Source organism: Dipodomys spectabilis, unplaced genomic scaffold (genome assembly GCF_019054845.1).
Source record: "Dipodomys spectabilis isolate Male_0828 unplaced genomic scaffold, ASM1905484v1 ptg000422l, whole genome shotgun sequence".
Taxonomy (NCBI): domain Eukaryota; kingdom Metazoa; phylum Chordata; class Mammalia; order Rodentia; family Heteromyidae; genus Dipodomys; species Dipodomys spectabilis.
This window is the reverse complement of record NW_024871099.1, coordinates 4732764-4755042: the sequence shown is the minus strand read 5'-3', so window position 1 is coordinate 4755042 and position 22279 is coordinate 4732764. Positions and strand designations below refer to the sequence as shown.

The following is a 22279-nucleotide window of genomic DNA, read 5'->3' as shown; positions in this document are numbered from 1 at the left end:
GAAGCCCTGGGTTTGATTCCTTAGTACCACATAAATAGAAAAAGCTGGAAGTAGCACTGTGGTTCAAGTGGTAGAGTGCTAGCCTTGAGCAAAAGCAGCTCAGGGACAGTGCCCAGGACCTGAGTTCAAGTCCCAGGATTGGCAAAAACAAAAAAAACTTGGAGTAGCTAGGATTATATGCATGAGCCACCAGCTCTGCCAGCTCTCTAGATGGGCATTAACAGAGGAGTAAGGATAGGCCTCCTCTAACTCTTGAAGCAGCTCATCCTTGGATGGACTAGGTCAACAGCCAAATCTGGAAGTTGCTTTGTCTCAGGAAGAGCCTGGAGATAAGAGTTTCACACTCTTTCTTTCCCAAGGCTGGCTTCAAACCTCAATCCTCAGATCTCAGCCTCCCGAGTAGCTGGGATGACAGGCATGAGCCACCAATGCCCAGCTCCATTCTTATATTTTGAAATCAGGATCTCACACATGCTAGGCAGGTGGTCTTCCACTTGAGCTACCACACTTCCAGCCCTGGGGGAGACTGAGGCTCTCTGGGGTGCCCCGTGTGTGTGTGATGGACCAGGAGGGAAGGAAGGACAGGCAGCCCAGGAGAGCATCCTACAGGACCTTCACATCTGGATTGGGCAGAGGTTGGGGTCAGTTCTTGGTGTGAGGAGCACGGAAGTCAAGGACGCAAGGTCAGATGGCTCCAGAGAAGTCCTGGCGTGCAAGCAAGAAAGGAGGAGCAAGCACACAACAGCAGAAAGCTCTTCAGCAGACACATCTGCGGGTCTAGAACCTGGGGGGGGCCTCGTGGAGGGAGGCTACTGCGCAGGCGGACCAGGTGGGCCCTAGTGCGCATGTGTGAAGGTCACGTGGCCGTCACGTGCTGACCACTGTGGAGCCTAACGGTAGGTGCCAGCCTAGAACTTTTCAGAGCCCTCAGCTTTTCACCAGAGGACGCCTTTCCCCAGCCACTGACCCTGCCCCATCCTGGAAGCCTCACCTCCACGATGACAACCTCTCCAATAGACAGTCCCAGCCAACACGTCCCATCCACAAACCTGCCTCCCACAGCCTTCATGCCCAGCCTACAGGCCCACCTGTCCAGGCCCCGCCCACAGACCCACCACACAGCCTTCAGCCCCGCCCTCAAGCCTTGTCTCTCACACCCTTCAGGCCACGCCCACAGGGGGGCCCTCTCACAGCCTGCAGGCCCCGCCCACAGAGGACTCTCACACCCTGTGTCCCCACCCACAGACCTGCCTCTCAGCTCCAGGGCCCGCCTCTCACACCCTTCAGGCCACGCCCATAAACCTGCCTCTCAGTCCCAGGCCCCGCCCTCATGCCCGCCTCTCACACCTTTCAGGCTCCGCCCTCAGGCCCTGCTTCTCACATCCGTGGGTGAGGCTCTTCCACCTGGCCGTGGACCCTACTTAGGTTCTATCTTGCTCTCAAAGCCCTTTACCATCCTTGCCTGCCCTGCCCTAGCCCCCAGTCCCCTCAGCCCCTAGGTTTCCTTCAATCCCTTTCAGCTGTCTCCCGTTGACCCCTGACCTTCTGGTCCAGAACTTTCCCTCCTTGCCCCAAGCCTACTTCTGTTCCCATCCAGATGCGCCTTCCTTCCCAGCAGACCCACTTGAACCCCCTTCCCACCCACCCTGCCCCTCCCCTCCGTCAGCTAGGGACCGGATTGTCTCCGTCCCCAGGTCCAGCGCTCATGAGGGCCCCTAGCTGACACCCCCCACCCCCGGAGCTAAGTCAGCAGCCTGCACAGGCCCTCGAGCTTCCCTGTGGAGCTGGGCTCCATGCGCGATCCGGATGCCCAGGTGAGCCGGCTGCATCGCCTGGCTGTGGCCAGGTACACCAGCTGGGGCCTGGCCAGACTCCTGCGAAGAGGTGAGAGGGGACACTTATGAAGAGGTCAGGGGGATGGCCTGTTGGGGAGGGACCAAGGGGCAGCTTCACTGGGCTATCCAGGGCACCGGACTGTGTGCCAGGCTCTGTGGGCTCAGCTGGGGATTCAAGGAGGGAGACTCTGGGCTCCAGATGGTTAGATGAGACCCCCTGGACAGGAATGACACTGCACTTAAGTCTTACACTATGAGAGCCAAGCGGGCAGAAAGCTAGGACGAGAGCTTGGTTAGATGCAGTGTTGGAAAATCTTGGTAAAATGCCGAGCTTGTTTTTCTCCGTGGACTTCCTGGAGGACTGGGGTCCCAGGACACTGAGATGACATGGCATGTAAGGGTCAAGGGTCCCCTAGTCAAGGAGGGATTCTGGAGACTAGGAATTGGGCAAGCGCTTCCCTAAAGGCCCCTACGAGCTCCTCCCCAGGAGGACAGAGCCAGCCTGAAGCCTGGCCACCTGTCAGTTGTCCAGGTGGATGGAGAGAACTCCCAGGGGCAGACAGCACTCTTTCTCTCGGCACTACTGGGCCGATGCTCTGCTGTGCGACTCCTGCTGGACTTTGGTGCCAACCCCAATCAGTGAGTAGACAGACCTCGGGGTCCCCATTCTCCTAGTGCCAAACTCCCCTCCAGCCCCTAAATATCCCTGCCCTACAAGCTAACTCCCAGCCATTCTTTCCATTTTCCTGGTGCCCTCCGGGCTCACTGCCAGCCTCTCATCCTCCAACACCCCATTCATGCCCCGTGGCAGTGGCTCATGCCTGTCATCCTAGCTACTCAGGAGGCTGGGAGCTGAGGATCAAGGTTCAAAGCCAGACCAGACAGGAAAGTCCATGAGACTCTTTATCTCTAGTTAGCCAGCACAAAGCTAGTAGTGGAGGTTTGGCTCAGGAGAGTGCCAGCCTTGAATGAAAAAGCCAAGCAAGGGCTGGGAAGGTAGCTCAGTGGTAGAGTACTTGCCTTGCATGCATGAGGACCTGGGTTCGATTCCTCAGCACCACATAAACAGAAAAAGCGGGAAGTGGCACTGTGACTTAAGTGGTAGAACTGAATAGCTGAAGGACAGTGCCCAGGTCCAGGGTTCAGGTACATGTGCACGTGCACGCGCATACACACACACACACACACACACACACACATATTCATCCTAAAGGGCTCCCATCCTCTAAGGCTACCTATGCTGCTAACGGATCTCCTCTACCCCCAGAGCCTCACCCTGTCGCTTTTTGTCCCTATTCTGACAACATTTCATCTGTTCCCACCCACTCCTGTTTCTTTTGCCCCAGCCGCTGTGTGGATGGCAGCACACCCATGCACGCGGGTGCCTTCTCTGGCCGCAGTGCTGTGATGCTGTGCCTGCTGCAGGCGGGTGGTGACCTGCGTCTGCATGACCGGCAGGGTCGCACGCCCCAAGATTGGGCTGAGCAGGGTGGTGCAAAGCATAGCTGGAAGGTGAGCAGAGATCTGGGGTTCTGGGGGAGAGAGGGGTCTTGAGGCTAATGCCTGCACCCAGCCTCACCCACATACCCCATCCAGGTGCTGGAGCTGTTGGAGCTGTGCCGAGACCACATGGCAGCTCTGGTGCAGGGCAGGGCATTGGCATCTAATGCGATCCTGGGTCAGCTGCAGGCCTGCTCTGGGCGTGGTCTGTGTGGCGCCCTGTGCTCACTGCCAGGATTACAGGCAGACAGGTAACAGCTCCCACCCTGGAGCCCACCTGCCCACCGCCTCCCACCATTCCCATCTATTCACAGTGCCCATTACCCCAGGACACTGAGACCAGGACACATTGGCAGATCCTCTCAAGCCTCAGTCCTGGGGTTTGGCCAGGTAAGTAGAAGAGGTTTTGGGGAACAGGGACTACCTGTCTTTTTAGTGCCTCATGGCCTTGCTCCCCACCCCCAGCTGAGCAGCCTGCGGCCCCTGGCACTAGCAATGGGCATTCCCCTGGTGGACGCCCAGGAGCTGCTGCCAGCCCAGGGTGAGCCGGACTGCACCTACGAGAACAGTTCCTGCACTCTCATGACCAAGTGAGAGCCCCCCCCGTGCCCCCGCAGGGTCCCATGCCCGCTCTCCCCTCCCCTCCAACCCACCCTCTCCCACTGCGTCTTCTCCAGCCTCCTCTGGAGGGGCCACCCCATGACCGTGCGTCAGTTGAAGCCCCCCAAAACCCAGCCTGACGTGCTGCTGGCTGACCTCCAGTGCTGCAGGTACCCCATCCCAGCTTCCCCTGCCCAGCCTCTTGCAGCTGCCATGGTGATGTTTGGTGTCCAGCTCAGGGCCAGCTGGGTGGGAGCAGTCCCCCCTTCCCACTGGCAAAGTGGGGGCCAGTTCTGTGCTGGGGAGGGAAGGGTACCCCGGGCTGGTGAGTGGTCTGCTCTGCTCCCACCCAGTGCCCTGCACCATCCCAGCCTGCTGCTGCTGCTGGCCCTGAGCCTCTCGGCAGACCTGTCAGGGCTGTGCCTCCTCTTCGAGCCCGTGTGCCTGGGCTCCCTCTATGTTGTGTTGCACCAGCCAAGATCAAGTGAGCAAAGATGGCAGCCTGGGTCAGACCTGCAGCCTGGGCCCCTGCTGCTGCAAGTTCTGGAGGCCCTGCTGTTCCTGCAGGCCCGCCGCTGGGCCCATGGCGGCCTCAGCTCCCACGCTGTACAGCTGGTGCGGCCAGGGCTGGCAAAGGTGGGCAATCTGGAGCACGGGCGCCCTCTGCACCCATCCTGGCTACATCTCAGGTGAGAGCCTGCCCGCCTGTCTGCCCACCCTTGGCCCTTCCCCACCCAGCAGCCCCTGACTCAGTAAGCAACTTGGGTTTCATAGGTCACAACATGGCTACCTTCCCGGAGGCCCGGGGCCGGGGCCTCCCCCACCTCCTGAACTGTACCCATGGCTGCCCCTCGAGCTGATCCATAGTGATGTACCTGCTGCCACCTCAGACCTCTACAGCTTCTGCATTCTGACCCAGGAGGTCTTCACTGGTCAGTGAGTGCCTCTACCCCCCTGCCTCTCCCCAGCAGCACCCCAGAGGTACAGGTCCCCCAATACTGCTTCCTCACAGGACAGCTACCCTGGGCTGGGAGAGCGGGTCTGGAAGTGAAGGCTAAACTGGAGGCTGGTGAGAGCCCAGGCCTGGACCCTCTGGTGCCAGCCCCCTACCAGGCCATGGTTGAGGCCGGGCTGGGCCTCAAACCTGCTGACCGCTGGGGCAGTTTGCAAAGTACCCGCTACCTGCTGCGGAAGGCCATAGCCCAGGTACAGGAGGGCAGCAGGAGGTAGGGGCTGTCACAGAGGCCCAGCGTGGCCTGTGTCCTCACACCCAGCCTTCTTCTCACAGGATGTAGCCCCTGAGGTCAGCTCCTCCAGGAAGTGGACAGTGTCCCCTGGATCTCCATGCTGCCCACCAGGTGGGGGGGCAAGGACGTGTGATGCCGGGTGCTGGACACAGCTGAACTGGGCCTGCCCATGCCCACCAAACTGATCCATCTCCCCAGAGAACCTGTACTTTGAGACAGTGCCCAAAGCCAGGCTTGTGCCCCAAGGCCTTGTCCTACCCCAGGTAGGAGCCAGGGGAAGGATCTGGATGCCCAGGGGTGGTGGGGTGCACCTTGGCACTCTATGCCAGCTCTCCCATTGTCCTCTGCAGGCGCTGGACACTCCTGAGTTCTCAGATCACAGTGGGGGCCTGGCGGTCACAGACTGGGACTCAGGCAGCAGCCTGACTCTAAGCAGCGGATGCAGTCTCAATGCCAGCGTTCACACAGACTCCAGCCAGGGCCCTACAGCCCGCGTCAGCCCACGCTGCTGCCAGGGCCCCAGCCCAACCGTGTGGGCACCCCGGTGCTTGCTGTCATGGGTGACTTCTGACCCCAGGGGTCCCCTGACCAGTGACCCCCTCAGGGACTCTCCTCCCTCACTAACCTGTGTACTCAGCCACCCCTGCCCCCTTCGGGGCCCGGCCCTGCCCTGCTGTTCTCAGGCCACCGCCGTTAACTGGTGGGGATGCCCGGCTTTGTGGAACAGTTTGGCCGAAAGTTCTCAGTCAGGATGTGAGTTCTGCCGGGGCTGCTGCTGCACGCTCAGCGCCGACACGCAGGTCCCCCAGCCCCATGAGCCCACCCTGCCTGCTGACCCTCAGGAAGGCTGTCCACACCCCGTGGGGCAGGTAAAGCCAAGGACCCTGACCCATCCTGGGCCCCCACCGCCCCTCCCAGGGCACCGGATGCCTGCTCCGGCCTTTCTCTCTCACAGGCGCCCAGCACTGAGCCAATGGGAGGAGGCTCCTCCTCCAGCCTGCAGAAGTGAGTGGGGGAGGCCCCAGCGGAGAATCCCTGGGCTGGCCCTCATCCCTAAGGTATGCCCAGTTCTCCTTGGCCTCTGCACTTCAGGCCGGACCTGCTGGACGAGAGCCTGACGGAGCTGCCCTGTGGATGCCTCTTGGGAGATCAGCCCAGCCTTGGTGCCACAACCCCTGGTTCAGATTCCTAGGGTACCCATGATATTGCCCCTAGAACCTTCCAGAAGGGGACAAGCCCCACCCCCATACCTGTCTCAAATGAAAGAAAGCCACAAAGCCGCCCTCTGTCTGCTTCCTCCTTCACGAATCTAACCCCAACAGCCACGTTTCCACCATTTTATTCATTAGTGGGGTCAGATGGTTTAGAGGGGCACACGGGGGAGAGGTGGGCAGCCCCGTGCACAGGTCAGGGCAGGCTGGGGGGCTTCTGGAGAGAGAGAGAGAGGACTGGGTGTCAGCCTAGCCCTCTTTCAGATTTGTGCGAGGGCCCCCAGAAGGGAGGGGAGAGGGAGGGGCGTGCTCTGCAGCCCAGCATGGGGGGAGAGGCTATGATTTTAGTTAGAGACCCACATCAGAAACAAGTTACAAAGTTAGAAAGTTGGGGGATAGGTGAAGGCTTAGAAAATACAAAACAAGGGATTGGGCTGGGCCAGGGCAAAGGGGAGCCAGGGGAGGGAGGGGGAGGGGAAGGGAGGGCAGAGCAGAGCAGAGTCCTCAGTCCTAGCTCAACAGTAGCTTCGAGTCTGGCCCTCTGACTGGAGGGACCAGCTGGGAGTGGGGTAAGGGGGTGGGGGGCCAGCCCCCTCCCCTCTCTGCCCCCCATTTCTATATAAAGACCCTCGGTGGTGCTCCCCTCCCCTCCCATAGGCTGGTGGGGCTGCTCTGTAGAGCAGGAGAGGTTCCGGAGGGCCCCAGGGTCCAGGCATCCTATGAGGGGTTCGGGGGCCCCAGGGTACCCGCTGTTTCTGGGGGAGGCGGGGGGCTGGGAGCCCAGGGTCTGACCGGCTTCGGGGGTGGGCGGGAGGGGAGGAGGAGCAGGAAGAGTCAGGGGAAGGACCCCTGGGCCCTGGAGCTAGGTTGACATAGAGGGGCTCAGGATGGTTGGGGCGCCGGGCAGAGTGCTGGGGGGCTGAGTGGCTAAGGTGGTCAGGTGGAAAGCAGGAAGTGGATGATGGGTAGTTGAGCAGAAAGTCGGGGGACCTGTGGAGTGGTGGTGATTGGCCAAGCATACCATATGAGGCATTGAGCCTATCTGGGGGCATGGAGCGAAAGGGGCTCCAGCACCGGTAGGGGGACCCCTCACTAGCGCCCCCTATCTCATAGTACAGGTTATCTCCCCTGTCAAGTGGTATTGGGGGGCCGAGGGAGTTCCTCCAGGCGGGGGCTGGGGAGCTGGGCTGGAAGGATGGAGGACCCAAGGGATACAAGCCTGGTTTGGGGACCCCAAAGAAGGGTGGCAGGCACTCCCGGGGGGGTGAGGAGAAGAAACCAGGGGTTGGGGCCTGCGGGGGGATGGAACATGGGGACTGGGCTGTGGCCTCTGGGGCCTCTCTGTATCCCCCGCCTGCCCTGAGCTGGGCACTGACCTGCGCAGGGCCTTTGAGCCCCCTCCGGGAGGTCCCCAGGGGCCTCTGGCTCCTCACCAGGCTCCCATCGCTTTGTTGCCTGGGTAGGTAGGATGGGGGTCCTGGGGCCCATACCCCCAGGTGGGCTAGGGAGTGAGGGAGTGGCCCACTCCCTGGGGTCCCCACGGGCTCCCCGCCTACCTCGAGGGACAGTGAGCGGCGGAAAGGGGAGCGGGGAGCAGGTGGGGTGACCCCGTGCTCTTGCTGGCTCTGTTGCTCGGCTACCTGCTGAGCCCGCTCAGCCAGGGCCAGGGCCATGAGACGAGCTGGGTTCTTGGGGGGCGGGGGTGGGGCTCCTCCAGGGCGCAGGAGGGCCAGGGGTGGGGGCAGCAATGGTGACTCCATTCCAGGTCCTACAGAGAAAGAAATGGGAGTGGGCTGGGGCTGGGGTGGCCTGGGGTTGGGTGAGGTGGGGGGCGATGGGGGAGGAACAGGACTCACCATGCTGGGCCTGGGCTCCCCGGGAGGCTGGCAGTGCCACCTTGCTGCCCACTTCCTGTTGGCAGGTGTCACTCAGCAGCAAGGGGACGATGTGGGGGTGCAGGCCCGGGCCAGGACTGAGAGCTGGTGTTGGGGAGACTGAGGCAGGGGTCCCCCCAGCCCCCAGCAGTTCCAGGACAGCAGGTGGCACTGATACAGCCAGGGGCTCAGAGATGTCCAGGGCAGCGGGGGAAGCAGGGTTGGTGGGCCCGTGGGGTGAGAGGGTCTGAGGGGCCGGTCGTGGTGGGAAGGCAGAGGCAGGGGCTGGGGGAGCCGGACTGGCAGGAGGTGCAGGGTCCCCCGGGGTGGGGCTGCTGCAGCGAAAGGTAAGGGGATCGAAGTCCAGTCCCCGAAGCCCCTCCAGGCAGCGGGGCGGGCTGAAGTCCAGTTCATCCCCATCATCTAACCAGGCTGAGGTGCGATGTGAGGGGGACCCAGAGAGGGGCCCCAGGCCAGCAGTGGAGGACTCCGAGGAGGAGGAGGAGGAGGAGGAGGAGGATGAAGAGGAGGAAGAAGAGGATAGGCTCTCGCAGGAGCCAGCAGGTGCTGGACCCACCGGAAAAGCATCGCTGCTGGAGTGGGGTCGCCGCAGCCTGTGGAGCCTCTGCAGGCCTAGAAAGAATGGAGGCAGCGAGAGGCCCAGCTGTATACATGCGTACCCCAGGGACACTGGGCCCAGCGCCACAGAATAGCCAGGAAGTGGCAAGAGGCCAGGTCCTGGAGGGCCATGGAGGCTGAGAATCAGAAAGGTAGAGCCAACTCATGGAGAGAAGGCAATGTCACAAAACGTCACACACACACAAAAAGATAACCTTGCAAGCAGAGCACTGGTGGCTCACATCTGTAATTCTCACTACTCAGAAGGCTGAGATCCAAGGACCATGGTTCAAAGCCAGCCTGAGCAGGAAAGTCCGTGAGACTCTTATCTCCAAAGAACCACCAGAAAATTGGAAGTGGCGCTGTGGCTCAAAGTGGTAGAGTGATAGCCTTGAGGGAAAACGCTCAGGGACAGTGCCTATGCCCCAAGTTCAAGTCCCATGACTGACCAAGAAAAAGAAAAGACACCTTGCAAAGACTTTGTAAAGCACGCAGGACTTGCACACTTGCTTATGGCAGCTTAGAATGAGAATGATGACCATTCAATGAGAGGAAGTCTCTGCTGGGGGCAGCAAGCATGAGCAGCTCAGGGAAGGTAGTAAGACTCTTGTAGTTTGCCTAGGGAGTTTGTGGGTGCTTATAATTTTTTTTTTCAAAAGAGAGAAATACACAAGGGCCCTGTATGAGTAAAGTATGTAGTGGATCATCTGCATTTAAATCCAGATTTAAAAAATCCCCCTTTCAATCTGAAATAATACTTAGAGGCAAAAATATCCAGACACAGTGGCTCACACCTGTCATCCTAGCTACTGAGGAGGCTGAGATCTAAGGATCACAGTTTGAAGCCAGCCCAGGCAGGAAAGTCTTTGAGACTCTAATGAACCACCCAAAAACTAGAAGTGGAGCTTGGCTCAAAGTGGTAGAGCGCTAGCCTTGAGCACAAAGAGACTCAGGGACAGCACCCAGGCCCTGAGTTCAAGCTCCAGGACTAGAAAAAAAAAAGGCAAAAGTAAGTCCCAGTTCCTGCCTGCTGTGCTTACCAGCCCCGCTGGCCTGGGAGGACAGAGACTCCTCGCTCTTGGCAGATCTCAGGGTGACGGTGTCTGGGCGGGTGCCTGTAGGAAGAGGCGGCAGAGGTAGGAGGGCCAGCCTCAGACCCCTCCCACCATCCAGATCCCACGGCCTCTGACCTGAAGGCTGTGGTGGGGCTCTGGTGCCCCCTAGCCAGGGCAGAGGCTTCTTTCGGGGTACACTGGGGCCGCGGCCCAGAGCAAAGAACGTCTTCCAGCTGCTGCCTCCGGGCTTCCGCTGTTTCTCCCCTCTCTCCCTTTTCCGCCTGGGGTTCAGGGTGGAATGGGGGTGAGTCTGAGGGAGTGGGGCCTCCAGGCCTCCTCCCTCCTCCTACAGCATCCCACTCACCTTTCCAAGGGGGAAGACCGGGGTTTGGGGGCTGTGGGCTCAGTGGGTGTTCCCAGGCGGCCCTGGGTACGAGCCTGGGCTTCCTCCAGGGTCAGCAGGCGAGTGGAGGGGCCACTCCCTGCCAGGGACTTAGGCCTGGGGAGGAGGCAGCGACCTGGGGAGGTTGGGAAGGGGACAGCTGTCAGCATCGCAGGCCACTTGGGGCCACAGGCAAAGCCAAGCGCCACAGCCCAAGCCCCGGCCCCGCAGCGTGCCCACCCGGGCTGGCAAGGCAGGGGGCCAGGGTGGATCAGGCGGGGAATGGGGGGCAGCAGGCAGGTGAGGAGGAGGAAGGTGAGGCAGAACGAGCCGATGAAGAGGCAGCTCCCAGCAGCCAGCGAGGGTGGTGGCTCTGGTCAGTTACCTCGGGCCAGAGGCCCCTCCGACGAGCTGAGTCCTGATTGGGCTGGGGTCCCGGGCAGGGCAGGGAATCTGGGCGGGGCTGGGGTGGGGTCAAGTCTGGGGACCTCCCACTTCCTCCCAGATGGACCCAGGGCCCCAAGCGCCCCCAGGATCTAGAAAGGGTGAAGGAAGAACGGCGTCCTGGCCAAGAGGTGGGGATCCTGAGCGTAGGAGCTGAAATGAGAAGGAGGGGGGGGGGGGCGCGGGGAGGGATGGGCCGGGGCGGGATCCTCAAGGGGCCAAGAAGGAGTCCAGCTTCAGTGGCGTAAGGGTAGGGCCAGAAGCCCACCTGCCCGCCCACTGCAGCCCTAACACTCAGGGACAGTAGCCAGGATGAGGGGGAGGGGACACCCATACCTGCAGGGTCCAGGCCGGCAGAGGTGAAGGTGTCACTGAACAGAACCTCCACGTGGGTGAGCAAGAATTCCACCACCACCGACTGCACTCGAACCTCTCGAAAAGCTGCTGCTCCGCCCAGCCCCACCGACTCCAGCTCCATGGACCTGGAGGCCAGAACGGGGGCATCCACCACCCCTTCAGCTTGGGCCATGGTTTGCCAGTATGGAGGTAGCAGTGGGGGGATGGCTGTCAACACCTCTGCCCTTCTCAAAGCCATCACATCTAGAACTGGACTTTCAGCTTCCCCCCCAAACCTGCTCTGTTCTCACACTTCACTTAATGCCAATCACCAGAGCTGTCCTCCATCTCACTGTCCCACACACCTGCATGCAGTCATCGAGCCCTGTCCTACCAACTATAAAATCTATCCCGATCATGCTGGACGCTGGTGACTCATGCCTGTCATCCTTGCTACTCAGGAAGCTGGGATCTGAGGATCACTGTTAGAAGCCAGCCCAGGCAGGAAGTCCCCATGAGACTTTTATTATTTATTTTGTTGGTCATGGGGCCTGAACTCTGGGCCTAAGCACTGTCCCTCAGCTCTTTAGCTCAAGGCTAGTGCTCTACCACTTGAGCCACAGCGCCACTTCTGGTTTTCTGGTGGTTTATTGGAGATAAAGAGTCTCATGGATGTTCCTACCCAGGCTGGCTTTGAACCTCCATCATCAAGGTCTCAGCCTCCTGAGTGGCTAGGATAACAGGCGTGAGCCATTGGCACCTGGCTTAAGGATCACAGTTTGAAGCCAGACTCAGGCAGGAAAGTTTATGAGACTTTTTTTTTCTTTTTACATTTTTCTATTGTAAAAATGCTGTACAAAGGGGTTAATTACATGATCAAGGTAATGGGTACATTTCCTATTGAGCATTGTTGCCTCCTCCTTTGTTTTTCCCTTACCATTCCTTCCCTCCCACCTCCACAGCCATGAGACTCATGTCCAATGAACCAGCAAAAGCCAGAAATGGAGCTATGGATCAAGTAGGGGAGGTACCAGCCTTGAGCAGAAAAGCTAAGCGACAGCACCCAGACTCTGAGTTCAGGTCCCAGTACTGGCGAAAGAAAGAAAGAAAGAGAGGGGGGGGGGGGAGAGGGAGAGAGGGAGAGAGGGGAGAGAGGGAGAGAGAGAGGGAAAGAGGCGGGGGAGAGAGGGCTGGGAAGGTGGCTCAGTGGTAGAGTGCTTGCCTTGCATGCATGAGGCCCTGGGTTCAATTCCTCAGCACCACATAAGCAAAAAGAAAAAAACCAGAAGTGGCACTGTGGCTCAAGTGGTAGAGCACTAGCCTTGAGTTGAAGAGCTGAGGGACAGTGCCCAGGCCCAGAGTTCAGGCCCCATGACAGGACCAAAATAAAAAGAGAGAGAGAGGCTCACGCCTGTAATCCTAGCTACTCAGGAGGCTGAGATCTGAGGATCGCGGTTCAAAGCCAGCCCGGGCAGGAGAGACCGTGAGACTCCTATCTCCAATAAACCACCAGAAAACCGGAAGTGGCGCTGTAGCTCAAGTGGTAGAGCACTGGCCTTGAGCTGAAGAGCTGAGGGACAGCGCCCAAGCCCAGAGTTCAAGCCCCAAGACCAACAAAAAAAAAGAGAGAAAAAAAGAAAGAAAGAGAGAGAAAGGAAGGGAGGGAGGGAGGGAGGGAGGGAGGGAAAGGAAAGGAAAGAATAAGATGTTGGGCAGGTTCTCAGGGTGGCTGGGGAGTTACTTGAGGCCCACCTCATGGGAGAGGGCTGGTGGTGGCCAAGCTTACCGTAACAAGTTGGGTGCCCAGACGATGGCCAGGTTGCGGGCATGCATGCTGGTGTTAGCACTGTGTCTTGCCATGCGGGCTAGGTGCCTCAGCAGGTACTCCAGGGTCCTGGGGGTGGGGACAGATAGTCTCAGCTTCCTGAAACTCCAAGCCAGCCCTCCCTGGCCCCCCACCCCCACCCCACCCACCCCTGGCCTTACCTGTAGTGGGGTGGAGGGAGCTGCTGGATGACATCATGGACTCGCACCAGGCGCTCCTCCTCCCCGGGCACTGACATGGCCTCCTGAGGGGGTGAGTGGGCATGAGGGGGCGTGGCCTGGCACGTGGGCACCTGCCACCCTCCCAGCTCCCTCACTCACACTGAACTTCCCATATAGCTGGTAGGTGAGCAGGGGGTTGGGCAGCTCCCGGAAGTAGAGCTTGCAGAGGGAGGACACGCTGTGGATGTCCTGCAGGAAGGCGGGCCCAGACAGCTCAGGGATCCTCTCACTGTCAAACTCGTGCCTGTGACGGCCAGGTGAGGAGAAAGAAGTCTCCAGTCAGCCTGGCTCACTGGCCACGTCCCCTCTTGCCCCACAGCTGGTTCTAGCTTATTCCCCAGGCCCTGTGTGAACGTATCTCAGGATCTTAGGTCTTGCCAACCCTTGCCCTTCCAGCAACCCGATGTGGCCCATTTTATTTTATTGTATTGTAAAGATGATGTGCAGAGGGGTTACAGTTACAGAAGTAAGGAAACGAGTACATTTCTTGTCCAACTGTGTTATTCCCTTTATGTCCCATTTTAAAGAGGACACTGCGGGTTCTTTGCTCTGTAGCTACCCAAGGCCTTCGGATGCCAGAATGTTCCATGCTCTAACCATAAAATCATATTCTTTTGGTTTTGTGTATGTGTGTGTGTGTGTGTGTGTGTGTGTGTGTGAGAGAGAGAGAGAGAGAGAGAGTCCTGCGGTTTGAAGTCCAGGCCTTGGCACAGTCCCTGAGCTTTTTTGTTCAAGGCTAATGCTCTTCCGCTTGAGCTACAGCTCCACTTCTGATGTTTTTGGTAGTTGGAGATGAGAGTTTCACAGACTTTCCTGCTCAGGCTGACTTTGAACCACTGTCCTCAGATCTCGGCTCTTGAATAGCTAGGATTTACAAGTGTGGGCCACTGGCCCCAGGCCTTTCTTTTGGTTTTAAGCAGTCACTGCAAAATGTAGCTAAGACCTCACCATACCCCAGTGCCCCACTCTAGTAGTCCCCACTACAGCTTCATTCTGCCGACTGAACAGCATCATAGCTTGCTGTAGCACTCCGTCCCTCCCCCCCCCAACTCTGGCCTGGCTCTTCTTCCCTCTACTGGCCATGCTTGCCCAGGACTATCCATCCACACAGCCTGTTCCTCACCTCACCCCCGCCTCCACGACACCTCTACTCCCACTCTCCTTCCTGCTTGATGACCCCCTAGTTCCTCAACCCACTTTGCTCCACAGCATGTGTCACCAAGGAAACAATCACCCAGGAAATGATCGTCTCCTCATTTGTCTCTAGCAGGTGGACCCAATGCAGGCAGTGGCTCCCTGGCTGTGTGTCTGGTGCCTAGGGCAGTGCTGGGCATGAGGCCAGCGCTCAGTGAAGGTGATCTTTCAGCTTGGGATGCTAAGCATCCTCTCACTGTTTAGTGGAAGCCCTCTCTGACCCAGCTCTGGTCTGCCCTAACATTGCCCCTGGCTCTGAAGGCCAGTTGTGGGAGGGAGTGGGGGGGGGGGGGTGAGGACCTCACCGAAGCCTCTGGATGTTGGAGGACACCCCCGAGAGCCGGTATATTCCATCCACCACTCCATGGGCCTCGATGAACTCAGAGCAACAGCGCAGCACCTGGGGCACTGGGAGAAAAGCAGCAGGTCAGACCCTGGTGGGTCACCTCCTAGATGGCAGGGTGAGGCGAAGCAGGGCCCAGGTCTCACCATCCTGGCCGGAGTTGCTAAGGTGCTCTCCCAGGTCACAACCGAACACCCTCTGCCGCAGGATCCCCCGCTGCCGTAGCCGTTGGCGGGAAGGGCGGGAGCGCATGAAGGTGCGGAGGAGGCCAGCCAGCTTCCCACGGGGCCGGGGCACCGCTGTAGGGGGCAAAGGGAGGCCACCTGGGGTCAACACAGCCACAGGCCAGGAGCCACACAGGGGCAGACACCTGAGCCCTTGTTTCCATTACCTGAGGTCAGAGCAGAGACGCCCTGTGGAGCTGCAATGCTACCGAGAGGACCATCAGCATCTGTGGGAGTGGGGGGGACAGTGGGTAGAAAGGACGGGGGGCGGTATGCAGAGGATACAGGAGGGCCCCACCTGCGCATGCATTTACCTGTCTTGAGACCAGGACCTGGCCGCTCCGTGAAAAGTTCCACACACTCACTGGGAAAGAAACCCACCTGAGGAAGAGTCAAGAGTCTGTGGCTGGCCACTCAGGCAGGAATGGCGCCCTGCCCCCAACATGCCCCCCCCCTCCGCCCCCAACTAAAGCCAGGCTTACCTGGAAGCCTCGCTTTCCTCGCCACCAGCTCCGATCCTCTGTGGGTGGCATGTCAATCACAGACACAATGTCTCCCACCTGGAGAGGAGAGAGGGGGTGAGGAGGGTTGGGGAGGATGAGGGGACCAGCTGGAGTCTGCACCCCGTCCCCCAGGCTCACCTCAAAAGATAGCTCATCTGGTGCCTGAGCCGTGTATCGCTTGACCACGTGAGCCGCAGCCACGGCAGGGACATTGAGTGAGGCCTCCTCACTGAGGAGCAGCCTCCGTCCATGGTTGTCCAGCTGAGATGGAGGAGGGGTCAGGGGTTAACACAGGGAGACCATGCCCAACAATATCTCCAATCCTATCTGCCTTCTCTTCTTCTCCTTCCTACTATATCCAGTTCTCCAGTTCCCCTAAGACCTACCATATCTCATTTATCTAAAACCCCTCTGGTGTGTTGGGCACCCGTGGCTCAAGCCCATAATCCTAGTTACTCAGGAAGCTGAGATATGAGGATTGGGATTTGAAGCCAGCCCAGGCAGGAAAGTCTATGAGACTCTTATCTCCAATAAGGTACAAAAAGACAAAAAGAAAAAAGAAAAAGAAAGAAATAAAAAGCCAGGAGTGGAGCTGTGGCTCAATGGTAGAGCCTTGAGTAAAAAAGCTAGAGGCAGTATTCAGGCTCTGAGTTCAAGCCCCAGGATGGCACAAAAAATACATAAATAAAACCCCTCTGGTGTAATACCCTCTTAGGCAGGCATTCTAAGTGACACACCAACTTTCTAATAGGTAGACCCTTAAATCCCCATCCACAACACCTGCTGAAAAACACATGCACAGGCATGCATTCGCGCGTGCGTACACACACACACGCACACACACACACATTCTGTCATAGGCTTGTGCCCACACAAACACTAAAATACCAGGGCCTCTCCCACACTCTCCTTTCTTTCCTGTGCCCACACACTCTCTGAAGCTGGTCCTTGCACTGCAGACCCGCCTCGCTCCATCCTAACTCCCAGCCCCAGGGCCCTGGCCCACCTCCATCCAGGTGAGCACTGGGCCGCAGTTGAGGTTACTGTCCACCAGTCCTGACAGGGTCTCCAGGTACTGAAGCAGCAGTGGCACCAGCATCTGGGGGCAGGTCATGAGCAAGGGCTTGTGTGAGGGCATGCTGAGGGCTGCCATCTGCCCTCCCACAGGGCTCTTGATCATCTGTGAGCAGACCTGTAGGCATGCTTCAAAAATATTGTCAGAAGCCGGGTGCCGGTGGCTCACGCCTGTAATCCTAGCTACTCAGGAGGCTGAGATCTGAGGATCGTGGTTCAAAGCCAGCCCAGGCATGAAAGTCTGTGAGACTCCTTTTTTTTTTTTTTTGGGTCCAGTCGTGGGGCCTGAACTCTGGGCCTGGGCACTGTCCCTCAGCTCTTCAGCTCAAGGCTAGCGCTCTACCACTTGAGCCACAGTGCCACTTCTGGCTTTTAATTTTTTGCTTATATGGTGCTGAGGAATCGAACCCAGGGCCTCGAGCATGCAAGGCAAGCGCTCTACCACTGAGCCACCTTCCCAGCCCATCTGTGAGACTCTTATCCCCAATAAACCACCAGAAAACTGGAAGTGGTGCTGTGGCTCAAGTGGTAGAGCGCTACCCTTGAGCTGAAGAGCTGAGGGACAGCACCCAGACCCAGAGTTCAAGCCCCAAGATGGACAGAAAAAAAAAAAAAATATATATATATATATATATACACAGAGAGAGAGAGTGTAAGAGAGAAGAGAGAATCGGGAACTTGGCTCTGGATTGCACTGATACTGCTACGCTGCCCTTCCATGGAACCCCTGGGGCACTTCCCCATGGTCCCCAAACTAAAGAAGGCTCCAGAACCATCCTGTTGGCACTCAAACCATGGATCCCACAGTATGGGACAGTTTAGCCCACACTGGTCTCTAAATATCTCTGTATAGCCTGGTCTTGAAGGCTCCACTCAGGTTGCTGAGGAAACTGAGGCTGAGACAACACACGGTTACCTGGGCAGCTCTGGCGCCCTCGGGGGGTGGGGGGAGTTCTGGGAGGCAAGAAAACCTCCGGTCAAATATGCAGCGATGGAGGTGGGCGTCCAGGGAGCGGAAGTCATCGTAACTACGGAGAACCGGCCAGGACCGGCCCTGTGGAGACCAGGATGGGGGAGGGGGTGGAAGGACAGAGGGAACAGGTCCTGTTACACTGAATCTGAGGACTTGGGGGGCCAGTCCCTCAGGCTAGATGAATGGCAGGCGTCACCTCACCTGACAGGTCACCTGCACCCCAAACACCAGTTCATTCTCTCCAGAGAGGCTGGGGCCTTCCCGCTCTGGAGACAGCAGCAGCTGCAGAAGGAAATCAAGAACCAGTAAGAGCCTCACTTCCTTCTCCATCTTGACCTCTCCAGTTCAACACTGTCTAGGGATCCATGTGTACCCCTCCTGTTGCTCCCCAAGGACAGGGCCTGCTGCTGTCTTATTCAGAGTACAAAGCAGCAGACACCTAATAAAAAGTTGCTGTTGATGTCAGAGCCTGGTGGCTCACACCTATCATCCTAGCTACTCAGGAGGCTGAAATCTGAGGATCAAAGTTAGAGGCTATCCTGGTTAGGAAAATCTGTGAAACGCTTCATGAACCACTAAAAAAGGTGAAAATGGATCTGTGGCTCAAGTGGTAGAGTGCCAGCCTTGAGCACAAAAGCTCAGGGACAGCGCCCAGGCTCTGAGTTCAATCCCTAGTAATGGCATACACATGTGTACAGGTCACTACAGAATAAGTCAAAGGAATGAAGGAGCATCTGGCCCCAGCTACTCCTGCTAGTGACTCAGAGCACCCAGTCACAGGGTCAGGCTTCAGGGCAAAGCAGATAAGAGGGGTTCAGGGCTGGGAGGTTCTCACCTGCCACTTGGGTACAAAGCCTCCTACCTGAATGTGGCCAAAATCAACGTTTTCGTAGTGGAAGTGGGCACAATCAGCCAGCCGGGGGAAAGGACCTCGAGGAGCAGAAAGTCTGGGAGACAGGTGACACAAGACACAAGACAGGGGTTGTGTCATGGAGGGGCAGCTCCCTCCCTCCTGAACTAAGCCCATCCATCCCTGCCCTCCTCACCTCTTCCCAGGCTTCCCCTTCACACTGGGCCCCCCAGTGGGGGCAGCAGGTTGCACGGAGCCCTCCCCCGGGCCATCCAGGCTGTCTGTGCTGCGGGCCTGCGAAGCAGAGAGAAGACTCTGAGGGCCCAGAGATGGGGAGCAGAGAGAAATGGAGCATTGTTATCTGCCAGAGGCCTGCTTGATCCATACACAGTCCAGATTCTGGAGTAAGAGGGTAGGTCAGGGGGATGGGAGGAGGGGAAAGGAAGTCTGGGCTACAGACAAGCCTGCTTCTTGTGTGGTCTGGGGTGGAGGGCTGGAGGAGCAGGGACCCAGGGTGATCAGGCAACAGGAGAAAGGGCATGTGGGCCCCATCTCTCCCTATTGAAGACCCTGTATCCCAAATGGCAACTACTGCAGCTCTGCAGGGTACAGTCACCTCCTGCCACTGTCTGGACTGTCACAGCCCATATCTCCTCCTCCTCTTCTTTCTCCTCCCAACTTCTTCCCTCCCTCAACTTCTTCAGGAGTGCCAGGATCATTTTCATAAAGCACAAATGTGGCCCTGTCTGGCCACAGATCCTGGGCCTTCAATGACCCTCAGTTGTCTTCAAGATGAAACAAGAATTCTGTACTGATGATGTTCATACTTCTTTGAGTTGGCCTCTTTTTACCTCTCCAGGCCCTCTCTTCCCCATTCTGAGCTCTTCCACTTCTCAGAGTCCTGGGAAAAATGTCATCTTCCCATGTCCTTCTACATCTGCACCTCAGTCTGGAACCCCGGGCCCTGTCCCTAGGTTCTTGCCTCAGCCCCAGGTCTCAGCTCTCATGGGTATTTTAGAAAGCCCTCCTTGCGTCTTTAGATTGTACCCAGTTTCTCTTCTGGACTCCCCCATCTCCAGAGGTCTCCCATCCCAGGCTCCCTGACTCTGCCTGAGCTCCCCCAGCACACCTTCCAGCACTGGGAAATGACACTGTCTGCTGACAAGCCCAGTCTGTCCCATTGGACGCTTACCTCCCCAGAAGCAGGGTCTGAGATACCCTACCCCACACCCCCCCCCCCTGCCCCGGCCAAGGACAGAGCTGGGCACAAACTTGGGGCTCTTCACATGAAAGATTGTCCTGGATTCTTTGCTGGGTCCCCAATGCCCAGCCCATGCCAGCTGTGTCACCCAGCAGGAGTTAGATAAAAATGTGATAAATACATTTAACCAGCTGCCAGATGGGCTTCTCCCTCCTCCATGTCCCTGCAACCCCAAGTTCATCCCTGGGTCTCACCCTCGAAGTCTGTCCCCTGCCAGCCCATGCAGCTCCCCAAGGCAGGATGGGATCTGACCGTCTCTGTGCCTGGAGCATGGGGCCTGCACAGAGGAGGTCTCAGTGGATGTCTGCTGAGCGAGGGAAGGAGGGAATAAATGGATGAATGAGCCGGAACAGCATGGTGGGGGGCAGGGGGAGCCGAGATGGTGGAGGAGGGGAGAGGACAAGAAGGCAGAGGGAAACCCTGTGGATGAAGCCAGAGGTACAACAGCCCTGGCTTCCTGGGTGGGGTAAGGAAGAGGAGGAGAAGCTGGAGAGGTGGGGGGGGGGGGGGGAGTAAAAGGTTCAGATGGAGGCGGGGGCAGCAGCGAGATTGGGGGGAAGGCTGGGAATGGGGTGAGGAGGAGGGAGAGAAGAAAAGGGTCAGGCCGAGGATGGAGGGACGGGTAGGGTGGGGCTCAGGCTCGAGACCAGGGCTGCTGGGCGTGGAGGGGACGCTAGATCCGAATGGGGGGGGGGGATGCTGAGCCAGGCGCCGGCATGGGATGGAGGCTGTTCTCCAGCAGACCCCGGCCCGGGGGTGGGGGTCGGGAGGGAACCCCCCCCGGGATGACGGCCCCCATCGGATGCGCGGGATCTTGCCTGGACCGGCCCCTTCTTCTCTCCAGCCCGAGGTCCTCCGCCACTGTCACCGGGTTCAGGACGTGGAGCGTGGAGGGGAGGGCGGGCCGGGGGATGTGCGCTGCGGGGGGGGGGGGGTCGGGGTCGGGGTTCGAGCCACTGGGTGGGGGCCTGGAGAAAGGCGGGCGGGCGCCCCCGGGGTGCCGCGGCGCGGGCCAGGGAGCTCGGGCGGGGCCGTGGGGCGGGGGCGCGCAGGGCGCTGGGACGCGCGCGGACAGACGCACACGCGGACGGACGGACAGACTTGACGGCCGCGTGGGCCGTGCCTCACCACCATGGTCGCGGTGGCCTTTCTCAGGTTCCGACTGCGCTCGACCGCTCGTTCTTCGCCTTCGCCGCCGCCGCCGCCGCCATGGCGACACAAAGGGGAGGGCGCGAGCCGCGCGCGGGCGGCTGCAGGCCCCGCCCTTAACGGCCGCCCGAAGCTCCGGCGCGCGCCCCACGGGTGCAGGGAGAAGGGCGGGGGGGGCGGGGAAAGGAGGGAGGACGCGGCGACGCGTCTCATTGGCCAAACCCAAGGCCTTAGGGGAAAGCCACGCCTACCCCGGTGGCTTCTCATTGGCTCTGTTTGGGGCTTCACATCCCCCCCGCCCCCCCGCCACTGTTTCCCTCGGCCCCGCCCCCTGAAGTTTGACAGCGCCACGCCCACGGCTGCTTCTCAGTGGCCATCTCCCCCTCCTGAGACACGCCCCCCGGGTTCTTTATGCCCGGCGGCTGACACTTGTAACCCTCAGCCGCGGACCATCTCCTTTATCCGCTCTCGGAGACCGCTCCTCTGACGTTCTTAATTGGTTCTATGCCCCTCTAGCAGCTTTTCCAAGTCCTGTTCTGTCAGTCCTGCCTCCGATTCTTCCCCATAGAATCGTAAGGCCTGCCCACGCTCCTTTTTCCCCCCTCTCCATGAACAACCTGTCTGCCTTGAAATATATAATTCTAGGATCTCTGCGACATGGCCTCCCCTTACCCACTGGACATTTTCCTTGTCTCCTCTTCTACCGGTTATTTCAGGCTGGCCTGCAACCTTGAGTCTGTTTTTCTTGCCAGAAATTATGCTTCCCTTGGGGCTGGGAAGGTGGCTCAGTGGTAGAGCGCTTGCCTTGCAAGCCTGAGGCCCTGGGTTCGATTCCTGAGGACCACACAAGCAAAATGAAAAAAGCCGGAAGTGGCGCTGTGGCTCAAGTGGTAGAGCGCTAGCCTTGAGCTGAAGAGCTGAGGGACAGCGCCCAGGCCCAGACTTCAGGCCCCACAACCGGACTCCCCCCCAAAAAAACCCAGAAATTATGCTTCCCATAAAATCCCCAATCCTGGTCTTTCCTACAACTAATTGAGCAATGCCCTGGAAACACTCCAAGAAGGATACTGACATTGGTCATCAATAGAGCCCTAACTTCAGAGGGCCTGGCTTTAATATCCCCATTGTTCATAAAAATACAAATAAAACTCTGATCACAGCTGGACATCAGTACCTCACACCTGCAATCCTATCTACTCAGGAGATCTGAGGATTGAGGTTCAAAGCCAGCCCAGGCAGAAAGTCTGTGAGACTCATCTCCAATCAACCACCAAAAGGCTGGAAATGGAGCTGTGGCTCAAGTGATAGAGATCTACCCTTGAGCAGAAAAAGCTAAGGGATGCACCTGACCCCTGAGTTCAAGCCCCAGTACCAGCATTAAACAAACAAAAAACACACAAACCCCTCCCTCAGCACAGTGATTCCACTTCTGGTGTCAGCTAAATTTGTTTTTGTCTCTGGCAGGTTTGATAAGCTTTGTAATGAAATTTTAAGCTGTAGATTGACAAATTTTTTTAATGTTGCTTTGTTTAAAAAAAAAAAAAAAAAGAGGAGGGCTGG

The 22279-nt window shown here is 58.4% G+C and overlaps 2 protein-coding genes across 2 annotated transcripts; one reads left to right on the top strand and one right to left on the bottom strand.

Moving 5' to 3' along the window:
- Nucleotides 1-1704: 1704 nt before the first annotated feature.
- LOC122097339 (inactive serine/threonine-protein kinase TEX14-like) lies at nt 1705-6437 on the top strand. The gene is made up of 15 exons (XM_042667770.1): nt 1705-1884; nt 2360-2474; nt 3182-3347; nt 3432-3586; nt 3665-3725; nt 3801-3925; nt 4013-4105; nt 4289-4624; nt 4710-4867; nt 4948-5141; nt 5224-5293; nt 5381-5445; nt 5533-6051; nt 6138-6187; nt 6275-6437. The coding sequence occupies exons 1-15, from the start codon at nt 1794-1796 to the stop codon at nt 6372-6374; spliced, it is 2298 nt and encodes a 765-aa protein (XP_042523704.1). The 5' UTR covers nt 1705-1793; the 3' UTR covers nt 6375-6437.
- An 87-nt stretch (nt 6438-6524) lies between these two features.
- Arhgap33 (Rho GTPase activating protein 33) lies at nt 6525-20758 on the bottom strand. The gene is made up of 22 exons (XM_042668092.1): nt 20699-20758; nt 19765-19877; nt 18506-18603; nt 18322-18406; nt 17661-17741; nt 17403-17540; nt 16419-16511; nt 15551-15673; nt 15392-15469; nt 15224-15290; nt 15077-15136; nt 14832-14984; nt 14648-14750; nt 13248-13392; nt 13089-13171; nt 12889-12996; nt 11103-11248; nt 10305-10458; nt 10076-10221; nt 9926-10000; nt 8250-8900; nt 6525-8161 (listed from the first exon to the last, which is right to left on the bottom strand). The coding sequence occupies exons 2-22, from the start codon at nt 19840-19842 to the stop codon at nt 6909-6911; spliced, it is 3918 nt and encodes a 1305-aa protein (XP_042524026.1). The 5' UTR covers nt 19843-19877; nt 20699-20758; the 3' UTR covers nt 6525-6908.
- Between the last annotated feature and the right edge of the window lie 1521 nt (nt 20759-22279).

Excerpts from the sequence above, each read along its gene's own strand:
- Arhgap33 (XM_042668092.1), bottom strand. The coding sequence starts at position 19,842 with ATGCTCCAGGCACAGAGACGGTCAGATCCCATCCTGCCTTGGGGAGCT. Across the intron at positions 18,407-18,505 it reads AAGGGGAAGCCTGGGAAGAG|ACTTTCTGCTCCTCGAGGTC; the intron begins GTGAGGAGGGCA and ends CCTGTCTCCCAG. Across the intron at positions 16,512-17,402 it reads AGGGCGCCAGAGCTGCCCAG|ATGCTGGTGCCACTGCTGCT; the intron begins GTAACCGTGTGT and ends ACCTGCCCCCAG.
- LOC122097339 (XM_042667770.1), top strand. The coding sequence starts at position 1,794 with ATGCGCGATCCGGATGCCCAGGTGAGCCGGCTGCATCGCCTGGCTGTG. Across the intron at positions 4,106-4,288 it reads GCTGACCTCCAGTGCTGCAG|TGCCCTGCACCATCCCAGCC; the intron begins GTACCCCATCCC and ends GCTCCCACCCAG. Across the intron at positions 4,868-4,947 it reads GACCCAGGAGGTCTTCACTG|GACAGCTACCCTGGGCTGGG; the intron begins GTCAGTGAGTGC and ends GCTTCCTCACAG.